Source organism: Apus apus, chromosome 7 (assembly GCF_020740795.1).
Source record: "Apus apus isolate bApuApu2 chromosome 7, bApuApu2.pri.cur, whole genome shotgun sequence".
Lineage (NCBI taxonomy): Eukaryota > Metazoa > Chordata > Aves > Apodiformes > Apodidae > Apus > Apus apus.
Window position 1 is genome coordinate 23,793,818 of NC_067288.1, and position 21,416 is coordinate 23,815,233.

Here is a 21,416-nt window from a genome sequence, read left to right on the forward strand (position 1 = left end):
GTGATGGAGTTATACAGCTCCCAGTTTAATTCAGTTTTACACCTGTTCAGTCAAGCAGAAGCTTTGCCAAAGTGTGTAGCATTGTTACAGAGAGGCCAGACCAGGCAGGGCTTGACTCTGGATGGAGGGCTTGCTCAGGAAACCAAATTCCCCGCCTCCATTGCTAACCTGTGGAACTCCTTGCTTCCAAATATCAAAGATGTGAAGAGCTTGACAACATTTAAAAGAGACAAAGTGGCAGAGTTAGATTTTGGAAACATGCTTTAGCCTGTGGGCCAGGGGAGAACAGGGAGTGAACAGCAGGGGAATGAGGAAAAGAGAGAGACAGCTGGTTTAAAGGAAGGCAGTAGACAAGAAGCTGCACAGCTCACCAATAAGCATATGGGTCTTGATGACTTTCTCAGCTCACCCTGGGAGTTTCCTGCTGTAAGAGGGAAGGGGAAAGAGTCATGGCCAGCTTTGAAGACTGGGTACAATCCTGCTCCTGCTGCTTCGTGGAGGGCTGGGGAAAGGATGACCTTGTTGTCAGGGAACTATGTGACACACACACACTGTCTGCTCATGTCAGGTCTCCAAGTCAGCACAACACCCACCAAACCAGAACTAGACACACACAAACATGCCCACCCACTTGTTGGCAGTTTCAGAGAAAGGCCCCAGATTGCTCTAGATGGGCAAGGATCAGCACAACACTCTCCCTGCATCTTTTCTGTACCTGCAGCCAGTTTTGCCCTGTTCATTGCAGAGCTGTTAGAAGCACTAGATTCACTCGTTCTCACATGTGCCCACCTTGTAATATCTGAACTTCAGATGCCTTCGCTTGTCATTCATACTGGCTGCTCTGCTGTTGGAAAAGTGAGAGGCACGAACTGACATCCTTATCTTGCAGGATTTCTTCCACAAAGAAGGGATTTAGTACATTTATTACCTCCCCAATTTAGGTGGAAAGACAGGGAGACATCAGCCACCCATGAGTCAGAAAGTAATGAAACTGTGCAGAGAAAGCTGGCAAGAGAAAAGTTGTACTCACAACCATTAGAAATGTCTGAACTTCTCCAGAGCTGCCTTGCTGAAAGCATCCTTTGGGTGTTTGCCCAAATGCAGCCATCTCCAGCCCTCATGCCCAAAATAATCAGACTCATGCCATTTAAAGGTGGGTCTTTGGTATGTGGGAAACAGCAAAAGAAAAGCATAGCTTCTAGGGAGCAGTGATGTGGGACAGCAGCAATCTGACCAGAAAGAAGTGGGATGGGACAAAGGGGACATGGGTTGTTGAAGAGGCCAAAAAGGCTCAAGGTGTTCACCTCGCTCATCTAACCTGCACGTCTCTCAAGCAGAGGAGCAAAGTGCTGTCTATGCTGGTTTCCTGGTGGGCAGCAGTGAAGGGATACAGACAAAGTGATATTTCTCTCTCTCTCTTGCCTTGAGCAGGTGCCAGCGGAAAGCTTTGGCAGCTGCCGAGTGTTGTGCTCTGGGAATTTCTGCAGCACAGTGTGTTGGTCTCACTGCCGCAGTTGGATGACACCAGACCTGGTGGTGACAATGAGCCTTACAAGGAGAAGTGAAGGTGTAAAAACGAGATGAAATCCAAGCTGTGTTCTTTTGAAGGGGAGAAAACATTTACTGACGTCAAGAGCGGCAGCCAGATCCATTTGAGGTGCATGTTGTGCCCAAGATGAATTCAAGAGACCACAAATTCACCTGTAAGATTGATTTCACGGCCTGAGAGTCAGAATATTAACTCTGTATCACTTAACTCTGAAACGACCTCTCTTATTCCATTTGTGCTATTCTACAGAGCCAAAGCTATCCCACCTTTTTCTGCTGAGAGCCCTGCACGTCACCCCCTCACAGCTCACCAGCATCCAAGAGGCACTAGAAAAGCAATTAGCAGTGAGAGGATTAGGGAGCAGAGAAGTACATGTGGTGCAGCCAGAGGGAGACAAGCACATTTGCAGAGCTGGTCTGGGCTCACCTGAACTTCATGTGGGACCATTCTGCTGGTCAGAAGGTCCCATAGCAGATGGGACAGCACTTGATTTTTATTCCCAAAGAAAGTAACAAGTGGAAAGAAGGATTGCTTTCTACAGAAAGGAATAAAAGCAGTGCTAGTTAAACACTCTGCCTGCCTCTCTGCTTTCCCTCCATGTTCTTTGTTGATCCAAAAGCTACAGAAGTGACTATGGGCAGATTTAATCTTTGGTGTCACTTGCACAATTTACCTATTAACACAGAAAGCTGAGGTTACAGGAAATCACCCAACTTACTTCAACAGACTTGCACTCAAGATGCCAAAAAGCCCCAAAGTACAGTCACTTCTTAATCACCCTCATGGTGAGTAGACCAAGCCTCCCTCTGGGTGACAGCAAGCCGAGTGCCCCAGCTCACTCAACTCATCCAGTTACCCTTACCAAAAGCAAAGGAAGAGACAATTAGCTTGCCTAAAGCCACAGGGAAAGTGTGTAGACACAAACACTGAAGCAGATCAAGAGCGGGTAAGTCCTGGATGGGGAGTCTCAGCTCTTGGAGAGCGGAAGCCTTTGCTGCCTCCTTCTGCCCTCCAGCCTTCTTCAAACCCCCAAAACACATTGCAAAGCAAATACAGCAACCAGGGCATGAGCAGAAACAGTGGCATTTGCAAAGGAAAGAACACACAGCAGCCACATAGCTTGGGGACAGACTCCCACCAGGAGCTGGTCTTCAGCATCTCTGTTAGCCCGGCGGTGGTTTCTGAAGCATGGAGGTGTTTGCAGACTCACTCCTGCTGCCCTTGTGCCACAGCTCAGCTCTTCCAGGGAGATGAGGGGCTGATTAGATCTCTGCACTCCCTTCCTCAAACACCATCCCTCCTCAGCTCATTTTCTGTTGATGTGCCCAGCGTGGTTTTCTAGCTCCTGACAGGGTTAATTGGCAGGCCCAGTAGGGGAAAGAAAAGCTTCAGCTCTGTGGTTGTTTTTTTTTGTCCTTGTTTGCTCTTGAGGCTGTTGGAAAGCACTAGCTCCCGAAGGGTTAAGGAGCTAGCACAGCAGGTAGCCAGCTGCTCTAGATCTCTACAATTTATTCCTGGCCCCTATTCAGGTCTCTCCACACTGCTCAGGTGCATATTAAGGCCTCTACAGGGCCAACACACAAGCCCTGCTCCTTGCAACCTGGCGTTGCGGGGGAATAGTGGCCACAGGCCAGGGCTAGAGGGTGGCCAGGACTGAGGGGGACAAGCTGTCAGGCACAGTCATGGACATTTTGGACCCAGCAGCAAAGGGGCTTCTGTAGCTCTTTCTCTCTCCCTCTAGGGCTGGGTTTCCACAGAGATTGAAGCCCCCTCCCAGCTTCTTCTCTGAAAGCACTCTCATTCCTCTTCCATTTTCATCTAAGTTTCTAATGAAGATTTATTACTCTGACTTGATTACGCTGTCAGCCAAATGAGAGGGGAACAGGAACATCCTTTCTTCCAGCCACTGCTCCGTTTGGCTCTCAGCAAAAAGAGCCAAGATGATTTTAGACCCTTTTTCTTGCAGGTATTATTTATTTGCAGGCTGACAGCATGTGGGGAAACCCATCATGAATCAAAACCCAAGGGCATGAACCTGGGTTAATATTCACCTATTCAACAGCTGGAAGGAACTGGGTGATCAGTTAAGTGCATGTGAGACTACAAGGCAAAGACTCCCTCTCAGCACTGGTGAGCAGTCAGATGTGGCACTATCTGCATTTGAGAACAGACTGTGAGGAGACAGAAATGTCAAAGCAGAATTTCTGCCCCACACTCTTGAAAACAGGAATTTTGCACAAGATGACAATCGCTGAGGAGATGAAACATGGATGGATACACAGAGAGATTTTCCCAAGACCTGTGAGAACAAGATTTATTTTTGCAGATTGACTGGGGGGTAGGTTTCTGCTTTTAATTTTCACTTCTTTGTAATAAGAATATTCTGCTGGTATGTGAGAATGCAGCTGCAGCAGTTACACTGCTATATCTGGACAATAAGAATACAAACCCAAATGTAAATAAAGAGAGAATCCACCTAGTCTGATTTTGGTTCCCATCTCAGAGAAATGCAAGTAACAAGCAGATTGCACCAAAAAAACACCCCTCGTGCTGGATTTCTGATGTTACTGGTTAGATTATTAAAAAGGTAGTCAGTAAAAGGGGCAATTTCAATTAATCAAATTCATCTCCTAAAGATGAAGCCACAGGAGGGAAAGTGAAGAAGTCAGGAGAACTGGTTGTGCAGATCACTTTGCTGTATGTGCCTGTTTCATTCTCTTTTTGTCTCACTAAGCTGTGTCCTAGCCCTGTGTCACTCTCTTCTAGACAACATCATTTCTCCTGTCCTACGTTTTCATCCAAGAAAGGGCTGGGAGAGGAAAGGACAGGCACCAAATCTGCAAGCTCTTGACAGAGCCACAAACAGAATTTAGATCACGAAGTCTTAACATCTTTAGTTGCCAGTAAATGGCCAGGAAACCCTCTGGTAAAATGTACCTTTTTTCTTTCCTTATGTTGGTCCAACAGAGAATGACACCTTGCTATTCTGTTAGTCCAAGCAGCAGCATCCTGCTCGAGGAAGCTGAAGGCTTGGCCCTGCTGAGGTACTGTGTGTGTCAGCACAACAACACTTCAGCTCTCAGTTTGCTTTAAAAAAAATCCAGGAAATTGCACACAAATGCAATGTTAACAAAACCCAGCAACAACAAACAACCCCTGTTATGATGGGAAAGCTGAAAGCCTGCTAACCAGGAAATGCAGGAAGGAAGATTCTGTGACTCATCCCAGGCCAGGCGAGGAGTCGGCTGTGGAGCTCACAGCTGAACACAGGTTTCCTGACAGGCAGAGCTACCCCTTAAACACAGATCAAACACAAGGTCCCAAAAGGCCCTTAATCAAAATAGGACTGAAACATCCTACCAAGGTCACTTGCAAGTACAGCTCACCAGGAAAATACAGCTTTTCAGGGAGACTGTTTATGCCAGCCAGGTTTGAGGTTTGTCAAGCTCCCCTAAGTCCCCCGCCAGGCTGCAGCAGGAGCCCGTGGGGTGGTGTTCCCAAACTGACTGCACTGCAGAGCACACTTGGGAAACAAATAAATTGCACAGAAGCTCTGTCCGTTTGGGTTCTTGTCTTTCTCTCCATATTATTGTGCCACTGTGCACGTCACTTTGTAATACTGGGTTATTTATCATCACTGAGTGCCTAGATTGGCCCTGCTAGAGGAATATCAAAGAAAGCAGCAGGGGCTGAGGCTTGATGAGAAGGAAACAAATTCTTGCCTTCGAGAAGCATACATACTTCTCTGCTACCCCATACACAGCCACACATTTCCAGGCTGCTCATCTTCCCCCACCAGCAGGCTCCTTTCAGCCTGGTGAGTCCCCGCACTTCTCCCTTTTCTCTGCTCAGATTCAGTGCCTCGTTTCTATGGATTTCTGTGTCAGCTCCCTCAAGGATATTCACTGGAATGGACACATTTATGGGATGACTAACGTTCTGAAAGCAGGTGGTGCTATTATAGTAATACAAAAGCAACCTATTTTTGCTGCCTTGTGCTGTCATCCTGTTAGGCTATACTTTGCTTTGCCTTGTTATCGTACCAACTTCTCAGCACCATTACTCTGGGCTGCTCCAGTTCCAGGGCTGCCTGCAGAGGACTGATAGAGGGGCATCTTTGCTCATTACAGTGGTGGCTTGGAGCTCACCCACACAAAGAGAGGCCTGTGAGTTTCTCCCTCTGTCATAATTCATTTCCTTCCAAAATCTTGAGAATGCATGTAAGAAAAAATAAAAGAAAAAAAGTTCTAGTATATATGCATATCTAATGTATGCATGTACTCACACAGAGATATTTTTCTATGCAGAGCATAGGAAATGAAGGCTCCCTTAAAAAGGAAGAGCAATGTTTGAAGATGCCTGTGTTCACTTTACCCTTATATCACATTTGGGATAAACACTTTGAAAGTCATAAGGTAAATTTTGAGTACTGTTTGTTCTCTTCAGTGATGTCTGTTCACATTAACTACTTCAATATCTCAACTTGTACTGGATTAGAAACTTGGCTTGTCTCATCTCAGTTCTGGGCACATGATCTTATCAGTCCCTGGGGCTCCTGGGTTTGGTGTGGTAAAACTGTGAGGGTGCTGCACTTATCCTCAGGCACAGACCATCTCTGGCTAAATACTACCTAAGCACCCAGGACTGAGAAGGAATACAAGATGAAACACAGGTAGCAGTTTAAATAAAATTACATTATTAGAAGTCACATTTCCTGAGCTTCGGACATGACACAGTTAAGTGACCAGATAAAAATAATGTCAGGATATGACAGCTTTAAAGTCCATATAACAGAGCAGAGACCATTGCAGGAAGCTCCTCAGGCAGTCCAAACCCAACAGAATCTCCTGTGTCCTTTTCACCTTGAAGGGAGAAACTGGATTATCACTTCTAGCTCGGCACTTTACAAAACCTGGCAATCCTGACTCCAGCTCCTTTTACTTCTCAAAAACCCAGTGGAGGGCACTACAAATTGTATGTATGCTTTCTAAACTGTTTTATGCCAATCCAGCTCCTGTGTGAGGGATTTGCATTCAGAGAGCTTACAATAAGTACAGAATTATTAATAGAGCATTGTACTCGATAACTGAGACACTGGTTGTCACCAGGGGAAAAAACACTACCCTTCTGCTATAAAGGATCTAAATGGGAATCAGGCTCAGGCTCATCTCATAGCCTAAATGTCCTGATCTGCTGTTCCCTACTTTGTAACACAAATTCAGCTATAATCAATTATGGCTTGAAATGCTCCTTAAACATACAGAAAAATCCAAAGCACATGCAAAGGCCTCTGATGGTAACTGATGTGATAAAGCAGTGTAGGAAACTCCTTTTTCTTATTAAAGGCTGATTTTAAATCCCTCTGCAGACAGATGCAGTTACTGTGCTGTGTACTGTTAACCTTGACTTCACATTAACAAGTGTAACAAAACTTCCCTTTTACAAGTGAGCGCTGGGAATGGGAACTTCTCTGACAGTGGCTGCACGTTCTCCTCTCCCCACATGTCGTCCCCAATATTCCCTGGTAATCAACAGAGGTCAAATCTAAATCCCATTGGGATTCACAGTGAAAACTGTTGATGTCAACAGGTCAGGAATAGCCAATAGACAAGTTATACAACAGAGAGCAAAACACATAAGCAGGAAGAGGCCATCGTATTCTCAGCCGGTGTAAATCAAGATAGTTACAGATTTACACTAGCTAAAGATAAGGTGTGGGGGGGAAAGGTCAAAAGAGAATAAAGGCATCTTTTTTAAATAGTCTCAGATGCAAACAAAATCTCATCATAACACTGTCATACAGAATAGCCAGGCAGGCTCCTTCTTTCTCTGCCCGCTATTGCTTGCCAAGACAGTCCAGGACATAGAGGAGAAGCAAAGGAAGAGAAAACCTGTTTTGTTCTTGATTTCAGCAACCATCAGAAAAACACCCTCTGCCATTGAGGAATGAAACTGTTCGTGCCAGAAGAGGGCACTTTAACTACAGGCAAGCATGAGCTGTGCTGCCTGATGCTGACCCAGGCACGCAGACAAGGTGGGGAGCGGGAAATCGCTTGGTTATGCTCAACCTTACACAGGGAAGTAACTACAGGGAGGTGCAAAGGGCCACCAGCCTGCTGGGCATCCACTGTCCTCCTAAAAGCTGACATCGAGTGCTCATCTGCATTGGTTTTGCTGCCTTGGACTTGCTCGGGTTCCCCTCCAGTCAGCAAAGATCTGTTGCTTGTGCTCCTGGGTCATGCAGGCTGCATCAGGACAGGCCTATTTTGAAATACAAAGTAATTGTCCCAACAACAGCACAGCTACTGAGACCCAGTCCTTACCCCTGGTTTCTCCAGCAATATGGATTTTCTGTCAGCTGAAATTCTCCCCATGCTGAAGCACTTTACAGCATCTCCTCCATACAGACCCTCTGATGTATATTAACATTTAGACTCACTTCAGCCTTTTCCTCAGCAGAGACATTCGCTGAGTCTCTTTCCTTTGCTCAGCTGCCTGTTTTCATAAAATTTGCCCAAGCTAATACCTCTGAGAACTCACTCTGGTTGGAACCAAAAAAAATAAGCTCAGAAGCTTTGGGGTGAATGTATATGAAACACACAAACATATGCCTGCTACCCAGCAAAAGGGCCCTAAACACAGTCTGCTCTTTCTAACTGTATCAGCTGGTTCAAAAAAAGATCAGTCTCCCTGCAAACGTTAGTTGTTGAAGTGAAGACAGAGGTCCCACCCCTCGAGGCACAACATGATCAGCCATGCCTCACCCCGTCTGAAAAATCCTGACACCACCTATTTCAGAAATTATTCAAAAAACTGAATTATGGGCAAGAAAGACCAGAAGAGATGGAGAAAAAAATCCTGAATAATATAGCAACTGTCTTACTTTGAGAATTTTGTTTCTTTCCTGTGGTGTTCCCTGTGATGAATCTCACATCATTTTCTTGTTTGAAACAGACTAGCACAAAGTAATAGCTCATGTACCTGAACGAGTTCATAGACTTCCACTGCATCTATCTATACCATCTAATTCTCAGTGGCTGCCACAGAGTAGTTAGTCCTCTGTTTGCATCTCAAAAGTTTCCAGACACATAAATAAACCAAGCACGGATAAATTGGGTCTGAAGGTCTGTTGCTCAGATGGATCTGGCAGCTGCCTCAGTTTATTGGCAGTTCATTTATCATCTCAAGAAAAATATTGATGGTTCTGGAGACACAAGCCCTTTCTGTGTCATGGTTGAAGGAAAGCTGTCCTTCTGGGCAGGCTTTGGAAAGAAAGTCAATGCAACAAATGCTACTTGGTAGACATGTGAGGGATGCAGTGCAACATTAGGATGATAGCCCTGTTGGCCTGGAAATAGTCCAGTCTCAAATCTTCACCGTATCACAGCAAGAATGAGAGATTGTGAGACTGCTAACAGGCACAGTCATGGACATCTTCTCAAGGGGTGGTATTATTGCTACACAGTAAGAGACAAGGAGCCTGAAGCTGTATTCTGCCAACAGAACCAGGCACTTAACAGATCATGAAAACAATCTACAGGAATTCCAAGATGGCAAGGCTTGAAGACAGGAATAATGGAACTGAAGTACTCTAGACTCTCTCCTTGGGCTGGTAGAACCATGCAGTCCTGGCTCCACCACATAGGAGTGTCAGCAATCCAGCTGCCTCTCCTCTAGGAAGTCACCAGGAAGACAGTTGGATCCTCTAAGTGATTGCCATCCCCTACCTTGATTAAACCATCTATGTTCCACGTGATCAGCCTGTTAATGATTTATTGAAAATAAGCTTGAAATTTGTCATGTATTGATATAGTGGAAAGAGATCTCACTTTGCACGTGTCCTCCAACACTGCTCCAGCCAAATGCCTACAGAAACCAGTCTAATGGAAGCTTTTGCTATACAGGACACTCTACTGCCCTGCAGATCCCTCTTTGCTACAGGAATCATAGAATCATTAAGGTTGGAAGGGATCTCAGAGATCATTAAGTTCCAACCCCCCTGCCATGAGCAGGGAGCTCTACCACTAGATCAGGTTGCACAAAACATTGTCCAACCTGGCCTTAAAAACCTCCAGGGATGGGGCATCAACAACCTCCCTGGGCAACCCATTCCAGTTCCTCACCACCCTTACAGGGAAGAATTTCTTCCTAATATCTAACCTAAATCTCCCCTCTCTCAGTTTAAAACCATTACCCCTTGTCCTATCATTATCTTCTCCGACGAAAAGCTCCTCCCAGCTTTCCTGTAGGCCCCTTTCAAGTACTGGAAGGTGCTATAAGGTCTCCCCGGAGCCTTCTCTTCTCTAGGCTGAACAGGCCCAACTCCCTCAGCCTGTCTTCATAGCAGAGGTGCTCCAGGCCTTTGATCATCTTGGTGGCTCTTCTCTGGACCCTTTCCAACAGGTCTATATCTTTCTTGTGCTGAAAGCACCAGAACCGTATGCAGTATTCCACGTGGGGTCTCACCAGAGCAGAGGGGCAGAATCACCTCCCTGGCCCTGCTAGCCACACATCTTTTGATGCAGCCTAGGACACAACTGGCTCTCTTTGCTCCAGCACACACTGGTGGCTCATGTCGAGCTTCTTGCCTACTATCACCCTCAAGTTCTTCTCCTCAGGTCTGCTCTCCAGCCATTCTTCCCCCAGCCTGTAGAGGTCTTGAACAGTTAACTTGCATACTGGATTTGACTGGCCAATGAAGAAAAGATGAATGGATGGTCACCTGTAATTTAATCTTTTATGGCACCAGATGACAGTTGCTGGTTTAATAAGAATTTTGTAGTTTTAGAAAAATAAATAATTGGTCTAACAGAATCATAAATGCAACTTGACTTTGGGAGCATGATATCCAGGAGTTGGTCTGCTGAGGAAGAGTGACACACACCAATCATAATGACAAAAAGCAAGGTATTTGGGATGTTACCACTTTCAAAAACTACATATTCCTGCAGCAGGAGTCAGTTCCTAGACTCTCTCAGTCAGATGATCAGAACTCCAGACTTGGGATAAAGAAGAGTACAGCGGAAGACACTCAGGCTGTTAAGTGCATAAGGAACTGAACAGACAATGATTACAGTGTGTACTCTGAAACTGAAAGCTACATCTCTCATTTTGGTGCTTATACCTGCTGCTTGTGTGACCAGGGCAAGATTTATCCTGAGTGCAAGTAAAAATCATAATGCACAGCAAATACAGACTCTGCCATTAAAGTCACTAGAATTGATTCTCCATTGCTTGGCAACACATACAGTTGTGAGTGCCTAGAAAGAATGTGTAAGATGATATACCAACTCTAGAAAGGAAGGAATGACTCTGATCTGGTAATATTTTTCCACTTAGGATGTACAGGATAAATACTCAGACAGCTAATAACTTGTAGGCTAGGACCTATGATCAACCCAGGATCAATGCTGCTTCCCATGTAACAATTAGAGATCACAAAATAAAGCTTGTAGGTGGTAGGTTTAAAACAAACAAGACCTTTTCAAGCTGTGGAAATTTCTAGCAAGGAATGCTGTGGGTACTAAAAATGTATACAGGTTCATGTGAGACAGATCTATGGAGTGTTACTGCAGACATAATCAACATTTCTGGCTTCAGGATCCTCAAACCACTAACTGCTGGAAGCTGGAAGAATATTCAGGGGGAAGTATTTTTATATGCTTACTCTATTATTGTATTCTTCTCAGGCACCTGCTTTTGGCCTCGGTCAGACAAGACACTGCAAAGAATTGATTTTGATCTGAGCTGATTTGGCTGTTCTGTCAAGAGATGAGACATAGGAGAGTAAGATCCATCCCACACTTATTGAAATACAAAGATTTCTGAACAGTAGATTAAAGCTGCAGATTTTCTTTAGTTTCTGCCTGACATACGTTCAGACTTCATTGATCTGAACCCTGGACAAGGTTTCACCTCTAGGTAACAAAAAATGCTGCTGGCTGGGGCAGGCATGTATTGGTCTTGACTTGAATGGGTATCCTCTTCACCTGTGAACTGTACTTGCCAGGTTTCTGGCTTCTTTCAATAGTGGCTTGATGGAGAAGATGCAATCTGCTTTTTAGGATGCCATGAGATACCGTTTGCTAGGGTTTGCAGATATGTGAGGGGTTAAAGTTTGTAGGGAAAAGGAAAGTGAAGTGAGGTGTCTGCTCACCAGTGGAAGGCCCACAGAAGGCAAAGAGATGTGGGATCTGCTTCCTGTGACTTTCATGCCTACTGTCCTCTGGTTTCTAACAGTAGAGATGCAGCTGTCCCTGCTGGAGAGATTAATTTTAGACTCTCCACTCGTTCAGCTAGCTATTTTTCATTAAACTTGTAGGAATGTAATATCTATGAGACCTTCATCACTGTCAAATTCAGTTGCAACTGGTCAAGCAGCTGAGAAAGACACTCATGGACGTGCAAAAGACACATGCAAAGACATTCATTTCTTTGTTGAGTTTCCTAAAAAACCCATCTCTGATTCGTTTTGGGATGTTGATATTTGGAAGTAAAGAAGCAGTAGCAAAAAATAACCTCTGCTCTCACCCTAGAATTACATTTAACCACCAGAAAGCCCTGCTGAGCCTTTAAGTGGCAAAATACAAAAGAAAACAGGAATAGTTTAGGTGCAAGACAGCACAAAGTGAGAAAAAAGCAAAGACTGGGTGTGTCTGATTAATGAAACACCAGCTGCAAAAAATCCGGTGAGATAACAGAAAGGCATAGAGTAGGTGTAAAAACCTAAAACTGCAAAGAAGATTGTGTGGATACAGACACAAGACAGGCAGGCACAGGCGAGAAGGCTCAGCCAGAAGTGAAGGGAGACAGAGAAAAGAAAAAAATTACAAATGTTGAGCCACACAGACACCACTACTGGCTGGCAGAACGCAGACACCTATCACAGAGACACTGCAATGTTTCTGTTTGTTGCTTTTTGAAAACCACCTCATTCTGAATTGCTTTTTTTCTTTTCATTCCCATTGACATTTGGGAAATCTCCAAAGCACAGCACTAGCTAAAGCCCTCTCCCAACGTAAATCTTCAACCCCCAGACGTTACTCTTTAGTCTTATTAACCACTCCCCTCAGACATTTCCAACAAATTGTTCCTATGTCTGAAGCCCTGCTCTCCGTTGCCTTTCAGATTAGCCTTGCCCTTTCCTTTGCACTTAAGTTTAGCAAGTGTTACTAATAGGAATTTAACATTTACCAAAGAATTATTTTAACTACGGGTCTAATAGCATCTGTATGGTGCTCTGAGCCACCAGGAGCCTCACTATCAGTTCCATATGCTTTGTTTTGCCTCAGTTGCTTATAAGACAAAGGAAAAATACAAGTTTATAGAAAAGCCAGTTTGTAAGAGAAGTGTTCAAGACCTTGCAAGCCAGTTCCAGAAGGGCCAGCAGTGCCTGAAGGGAACTTTCCCCCTTTTTTATGTTAACCACAACTCTGCAATCATTCGTGTAATCAACTTCACCTTAAAATCAGTCAGTGAAAGCATTGCTTGTGCTTGGTCTAAGCTATTTTATTCTTGGTGTATAAGAAATACTAATAGAAAAATGTTCTAATTTGAATTATTAACTGGAAATTTGTATGATTTTTTTAAAGCACTATCAAAACTATTTTGAATTAGAGTCCTGTTCTTGGAGGGCACTGATTTAGCTGGCTTGATAGCAACCATAAGTCATTGTTAGTTTGAACGGAAAGCACTGATGAGGATTTCAATCAGTAAAACCTGAGTGACAGGTTGGCACCAGTTAGCATGAGGTGTCTCAACAGAAACCCCAAAGGCTGCATTGGGTATAAGATAATTTTTAGAGCTGGACTTCCTCATCTTGGCTGGCTTATAAGGATCAGTCTTCCTGACTGACAACACTGCCTAGGCCAAAGAGCACATGCTCTGCCAGCACTGAGTTGAAGAGAGCTGGTGGAAAGCAGGGACAATATTTGAACACGTGCCTCAGGAAGACACTCATGCTCCATCTGTCCACAAGGCCCCTGCTCCCAAATAAGGTTGTCAATATTGACGATTCTCAAGTCAGCCTGTGCAAATTCCCTGCTGAATTCTTTCTGCTCTTCAAAGAAGGCAAGTTCCTGCATTTACATCTAAAATTGATTTGAGAGCATTTCTAAGCTTCTGGGTTTGGTTATGCACCCTGCTTAGATTCTGGTCCCACATTAACCATCTCTTCTCTTCCCTGTACCTTACTATCCCTGGGAAAGAAATCTGTGTACACAAGAAGCAGGAAATTATCTACACCCTTACGGTGTCCTCCTTTACAATTTTCAGGACAACAGAACTCTGGAGCAAACCATGGTGCTCAGTCTAACTTGTACCTTAAAAATCTGACAGGACAGGTAGCCACTCAGTATATTGGATGCTTCATTTCCCTGAAGTTACAAACTCTCTTTTACTTGTACCTCAAACAGGCCTGTGAGTCTGACCTGCTCTCCCTTCCTTCCCCACAGAAAGCCACGAGAATTCTTACCAAACAGGCAGCATGCAAAGCACCTGGACACACAGAATCACTGACTCAAGGCCACTCTTACTGCAGCAGTTAACTGTACAACCATTTCCTCTCTCGCATGCAAGGTATTTGATGCCTGGCTCCTAGCCAAAAAGTAACTGGAATCATACAGTTAAATCCCCAGGAAACACTTTGAAGATTCCTTCCAAGACTGATATTCTACATTTCAGAAAAAAAGTTATATCTTTCTTTAAAAGAAAAAAAAAAAAAACACCTTTATAATAACACTTTGCTCTTTTGTAGCATCTTTCATCTGAGGCTATCAAAGCACTTTGGGATACAGATGCTAAGAAATCCATTACAAAAATTATAGATATTTCTAAGTTGACTGTAGTCACTTGCCTTAATTTCCATTTCTTTACTGATACTCTCAGATGGTGTCTGCAGAGATTGATGTAGTTAGTGCTACAGGCAACTAGATAAACACATCTACATACAAATATGCATTCCCCCCAAAAAGCCATGCTCTCTTACAGAAAAAGAAGTCTTTTTCTACAACACTGTCTACTGTACTGAATTCTGTGAAAGAAAGAGGTGTGCATACTGCAACACCATGTACTGCTTTGCACTTTAATTCCACTGTGCTTTATTAAACAGACTTTGACTCTTTCTTAATTTTCTTTGAGCAGGTCCCCCTGTATATACCCAATGTGAACAAACACACATTCCTTCTGGGTATGAGCCAACAGCTGCAACCCTGAAAAATATCAGCTTCTTATATCATTAACTGAGTTTCCATGGTGCCCTGGGGCAGAGATATTGATGCTTGACAGCACTATCACTATAAAGTAACTTTACAACTCTATAATTTAACTCTATGCTTCCAGTAATATTAAGAGCATTTGAAATTGTGGCTGTAAACCTTGACACTTTCAAACAGACTGGGGAGTTGAAAGAGGACTTTGTTTTCCTTCCTCAAAGACAGCCCAAAACATGGTACTGAGAAATAATGAAATACTGGAGAGATGATGTGCAAGGAGGGCACTCTTAGGAAAAACTCCAGGATTAGGATTAATGCCACTTTTTGTAATGCATAGAAAGGAGGCTGTTTCTAGGAGCAAAGCAGAAGAGGATGAAGATGCAGATCTCTGGAGGTCCTTTCCTGAGTATGTGTCTGATTTATTTTGAAATCATCTTGGCAACAAGCTCTAAATCAGGTTCAAATAGAAGCCACACTAGATAACCTCTGCAGAACTCCCTCAGCTTTATCAGCACTGGATATAAGCAAATGACTGTTTCTTCCAAGGGATTTAACTTCTCAAGTCCCCCGTCAAGTGGCAGACTGATATTCTGCTTGAAGTTAGTAAGAATGACTGTGAACCCAGTGGTCCCAACTGTGCCAAGAGTCCAAGACACCTGTTCCTGTTAAGCACCTGAAGAGGTTCTAGGCAATCCAAGCTTTTATTCTGTGGCTGTAGCCACAGAAGTACATTTTCAATGTCCATAAGCAGGAGAGAGAGTTCAGGAGTGTAAATATGCCCTGTTTAAGGGATGTAAAGCTTCTAATTCAACACATTGAGTGAAATGAAAAATAACAAGTCATATCTTTTCAGGGTGGTTCAGTTATATTGTTTTAAAGTAATGTGATCATTTCTCAGCTGTTTGCAGTGTGAAAAGACCTACCTTGGGATAAAATCAGTAATTCACTTCTCTGTTCCTTAACCCTGGCTTCCAAAATGCCTTTTGTCTATTTGCTTGTTTTACAAATGAAGTATCATTAGATTCATGCTTTACATTGAAGACATTAAAGTGCTGAAATGAAAAATTGTACAAAGGATAACTGTTCCACCAATGCCTCAGTCCAGAGTTCCAGTCTCCTGGAATATATATTTCAATGAGTAAAACCACACATATAGATTACTAAAGGCCCATCATTGGATAAAGGCCTTCTCCACCTGCAGTAAGCTTAGAATTATTATTAAAATACACACCAAAAAAGCCATGGACACACTGACAATTGTGGTGCCCACCCAACTTGATGATTACTCCCTCCCCTACAGCTACTAGGCTACAATCCTACCGGTTCTTGCCTGGTCTCCTGACTTCCTACCTCATGGCTGCTCTTTGGAAGACAGTAAAACCCTTTATGCTTTCTTATGGGCTCCCTGCTGTGCAGCAGGGATCCAGTTCAAACACTCTACAAAGTGAATCCAATAGATTTAAAAACTGTTGATGTGAGACTCCTTTACTGGCCACTCTCAGGTCAGGCTGTGATGGCTGCTGATCAGCAGCTGTAATGAAAAGCAATTCTGGGTGTGCTATCAGCACAGCACTCAGAGTCCTACAGCTGGGAATTCATCCTTCCTCCCCCTCTTTTATCCTTTGTTCCCTGCCCAGCTATGAGGCTGGTGCACATCTAGACAGATCAGCAGTTGAGCTGCTCATGGTGAATGTTACAGAGCAGTTTACATGCCTTGTGTCATAAGCCCTGTAAATGCCTAGTAAAACATGGTATTTAATGGAAGCATATCAGCTCATTTTAAATCTTCTTTACCTGGTGCTGAGCAAACTGTTGCTGTACTGCCTTTTTAATCAGTTACCACCAAACGTGTGCGTATGTGAGCAGGGTTTTAAACATTTCTCTGTCCACTTCCAGGCAACTAACTGACAAGCCTACAATCCTCTTATTATGCCTTCGAAACAGAGTCCATTCACTGTTATCTACAGTACATGTTATCACAGGGTATTCTGTAGAGCCAGGCTTACAAAACATATCCTTAATGTTTCTCGTACACCAGGCACATATCAGTTAGACACAGACCTACCAGGCACACACATACCTCTGCAGGAATGTATGCCAGGATGCTCAGGAAGTTACACCTGATGCAGTGTTTTGTTTGCAGGATGAAAATAAAAGAGACAATCAAGCAGTAACCATTACTGATACAGTGCTAATTGAGGCCTGAGACATTTCTGCAACCACGTTAACTCTCTCTGTTGGAAGAGGCCAGAAATTCAACACTCTGCAGAATGCTGCTGTCCCACCACACATGTCCCAGAAGTATTTTCCCTGCACACACTGATGGCAGATCCTTCACTCGTGGATTTCATTTAAATAGTGCAGCCTTATGGGGAAATTTTATTTTTCTACAACACACCAGGTCTAATCTTCTAAATTCTGAGTCTCTGAGGTATTTCATTTAGGAGAATGCCTGCAGTCATTCTACTAACTGGAGCAATTTGGATAAGACTGCCACTTTTAAGAACACCTTCCCTTCCTTACTGCTCTTATTGAAAAAATTACTGTCCATACTAACTGACTGAAAATCTGTATGCATGTAAGGTATCCACGTGTCTCAATAATTACAAAGTATGTTTCAGTCACAGAAATTGTGAACAAAATGCATCATCTCACCCAAAGTAGAAGTGTGTATATTCCAAGCTCAAGTAGAGGTTTGTATAGATCATAGTGCTAGCACATACACCCTGAGGAACATGGAGATTCAAAAAAAATAAAACAACAAACCTAATCTACTTATAAAACAGCATGAAATGTGTTAGTACAGTAAAATGATCTTATTTTCTATGAATGCTGTAAAGGAAAGAAGCTGACAGGTAGAGTTCCATGCCACCAGTACAAACAAAAAACTATGCAGATTTTTTTCAGCTTTCTCACCTGCCAACAGGAACAACATTAGGCTAAATTAATATTTTTGCTGAACTTGGAGATCCTAATATTTTTTTGTGTCTACTTGGAGCCAGTATGGCTAGTTTATGAATGTGGGGTGTGATCTGCTTCGTAGTCTCTGTTCAAGGCCATGGATTCCCTGAATTTGAGGCTGAGTCTCTATCTGCACTTCTTAAACCAATGCTAGAAGATTTGAACAATTCTAGTCTCCCTGATCCTTTTTCTATTAAAACGAAACAAAAACCTCCGGGACCCAATAATATTACAGTGGGATGAACAAAGTTGTAAGAAATACATCTTTGAAGGCAGATTTCCTGAATACTTGCTCTATCAGATCACATTTTTTGGGGGCTTACTGTATTTTCTTCATTTATTTGCTTGACTTGCTGTCTGAATGTATCTAGGCAGTTAACAGAAGCACAGCTGTCCTTGGAGGCCAATATGAACCAACTGGCTGTGTCTCTGGTTCAGGTCCATTACAAAATCTGAGCATTACTTACTCACTGACTTGCAAATACCTTGGAAGAGCTGTGCAGGCTAAATTGGAATGTTCTGCAATTATTTTACTTCTAGTCAGGCATTTTGGTGATATGAAACTTCTTCCCTGCCAGGATAGGATGTGCATAAATCCAGCCGCTTCTGTGTTAGAGCAGACCAGCCTAGAGACTGCTTCAGTCAGCTCCATTTCTTTCTCCAACTAGGAAACTGCACACATGAGGAAAAGCTGTCATAAGCAGCACTCTTTGTGGAATCTCTCCATTGGAAAGAAAATAAGACCTACCAGGGCAAAACGCCAGTGGAGCATACTATGTTGGGCAAGGAGTCTTCCCGGCTTGCTCTGTTAGGCCAGTCAAAACCAGCTTCTCCTGCTATTTCACCCAGCTAGATGAAACTGTACGTGTAGAAATCAAGCTCCTCCTGCTTGAGCTTTCCAAACATCACCACCAAGAAGGACCTCTGTGCTCTAGCTGCTGACGCTCACAAGAAGCTCTGTCTGCGAAAGGTAAGCCAAGCAAATAGAGATGCTAGATCCCACCCCCCAAAACCTTTGCAATGTGAAGCATGAAAAAAAGATATTTATGGAAAAGGAAACCAAGCCAGCAAGACCTACAAGTCATGAATAAAAACACACTCAAGGGATTCATGATCCAATTTGTATAGGGACTCTTTCTACTACAAAAGATATTCTTGACAAATAAGGAAGGTAAGCAGTTGTCAGTATGAGTACTGAGTGAGGCAGAACATTAAAGGTTAAACTAAGGCACATGTTCTTAAAACACTGAAATACCAACATAAGAAAATAAATACCTAAACCTAACAGTAATGACAATTTTTTTAACCTCACTGTCACCTTAATATATTCATCCCCCTTCTTCCCCCAGATTTCACTTTCAGTGGAGAAACCAAACCAGAAAACGCCAAACGATTAAGAATTCCTTTTCCTGCTCCCTGTTTTCTCACTCTCATTCCCACAGAGTGTGCACACATGCATGGACGGTGAAGAATTAAGTCTCATATGAAAATTTTCGCCTTGCTACCCTGAAGCTGTAAACCTTTCCCAACTTCCAAACTGCAGTGGAGAGGTAAATAGCTAATCTTTCTCCCTCTGCAGAGTTTCTAAACCTGTGGAAATTTCAAATGCTACCAGGATAGGATGCCAAAATGAAATAACACACCCAAGCTTGGAGTATGGGCAGTCGTTATTTGATTGAGCATGGTGACTAAAAGAAAGCCATAAAAACAAATCATAAGACCAGTCAGAATAATTCTACAAATTGCTGATACATTGAGGTAGCCAGATGGATGTGTGTTTTTTTGAAGAATGAGACATTGCTCCTATTTGAGCACTCAAAAACGCAAACAACATTTTTGGTTTTGTTTGCAGGGTTCACTTTCCATTTCTTTGTTAAAGACCTGGCCCTGAGGCAGCTGCAGAACCTAATGGATCCTTTAGAGCCTTTTGGCTGCAGTTCAAAAGCAGAGAAGATATTTTAACTCAGTACCAAAGATGCACTTTCAACTTCCGATTAAAACAGTAATACAAACACAAAGATAATGAGAGAATGAGGAGAGAAATGAAGAAAGAAATGGCAGACTGTGGAAGGGAATGGATCACAGGCTCTCCAGGACTAGTTTCTATTAGAAGTGTGTGAGACAATCTCCTACAAGAGGGAAATGGCTTATTTGATCTAATACGCCTTTCTCTTCTTGAATTTCCACAGTATGGAGAATCAATATGAGGGAAATTGAAGAATCAGGAGCAGACTCACATTTCCACTTGTGTGTTCCTATCTCAGCAAACTCTTACTGAGACAGAAGTATTTACCTTAAGTGTCCAGTTCACATGTGCTGCAAGGGAGGATGGATTTCAAAAGGATACATGCTTCTTCTGTGTAGGGGACAGCCGAAGTAGGTCCACCCAATATGTAACTGTAGAATGAGACTTCCAGAGTGTAGCAGTAGGATGTATCATTTAACAGCCCACCAAGGAAACGCCGGCCTGTCCCTGCTTTCACAGCATCTCTGTTGAATGATGTGCTGGACTGCAGGAGGAAGCACACAAAGACATGAAGAGAGTTCGTTGAGTGGAACAAGCGAATGGTTGGGAAGGAGTTAATTAAAATAGAAAACAGTTACTTTCATATTGCCAAATCTTATTTACACTGTATGAGATTTTTTGAGAATGGCCTGGAGAGACCATTACTGGGAACAGAGTTCTGGCCACAGACTATAAATAACGCTTTGCAAACTTGTACAAAATTAAACTTGTTTCTCTAGAGTTTCTCCTCCCCTTTCTGATAACACAAAGAAAGCCTGTCACTTGCTTGAGTTGAAAGTGAAACTTCCAGACCCCCTATTCTCAAAAGTTATGCTAGACTATTATTTGGATATTGGGTTCCTTCTCTCTAAAGCCTTCCCCTTTATCAGAACCATTCTCCACCACCCCTTACCCAGGACTCTTTTAAGCAGAGTAGAAACACAGTGGCATTTACATTTTTTAGTGAAACTTTCTCACCCAAGACATTTGACTGGTTCTTAAGTTAGGTCACACAAATTCCCACTTCTCTGACTTAAATATTAACTGGGTGTTGCTTTCTGGTTGGAAAAATATACTGCACTGATTTGCAGCATTAGCAGCACAGTATAAAAGGCAACATTTTGTGCTATTACAGAAGATCTGGCTTTAAGAACCCCTTAAGCTTCATGACTACTTGTTTGAGGGGTGGAGGGAAAGACTCCAAGTATTTCCAGAAATTACTTCTAGTTCTCCTTTGGAGGCCAGACAACTGGAGGTTAAAGGGGAACTCCTCTCCAGGTTGATTGAAGTTTCAAAGCTTGCTCCTACCAACTAGACAGAAGAATGGATTCTGATTTCATTGCTGGTTATCAGTCTCTATTCACAAGCCTCATAACTGTTAGACTGAGTTGATCTGGGCTCAGCACAAGTTAGTAACCAGCACACCAAAAAAAAGAAAAAAAAGTGCTTAGTAGATCCAACTTGGATGTGTTGTATAAAAGGCCTTAATATCTTCTGCTTTAAGACTTTTACTTTGTCAGAGAAACATAAAGGAGCTTTAACACAGCTTACTGTTCAGTCATTGTGCCCATGGAGAATTCCTTGAGCTATCCAGAGTCCTCCTATTGAACCTCAAGGCTACCATCTTTTCTTGTCAATACAGTGTTACTATTTATCCAGTCCATCTCCTCTCAAAAACAGGGAAAATAAG

At 43.1% G+C, this 21,416-nt stretch overlaps 1 protein-coding gene across 2 annotated transcripts in view; it reads right to left on the reverse strand.

Annotated features, from left to right (window-relative positions):
* Positions 1-21,416, reverse strand: part of LOC127386921 (BEN domain-containing protein 5) — a 911,971-nt gene that overhangs the window by 66,154 nt on the left and 824,401 nt on the right. For both annotated transcript variants that reach the window (XM_051624630.1, XM_051624629.1), the window contains exon 11: positions 20,069-20,231. In XM_051624630.1, coding sequence (XP_051480590.1) covers positions 20,069-20,231 — 163 coding nt within the window. The remainder of the gene's footprint in view (positions 1-20,068; positions 20,232-21,416) is intronic.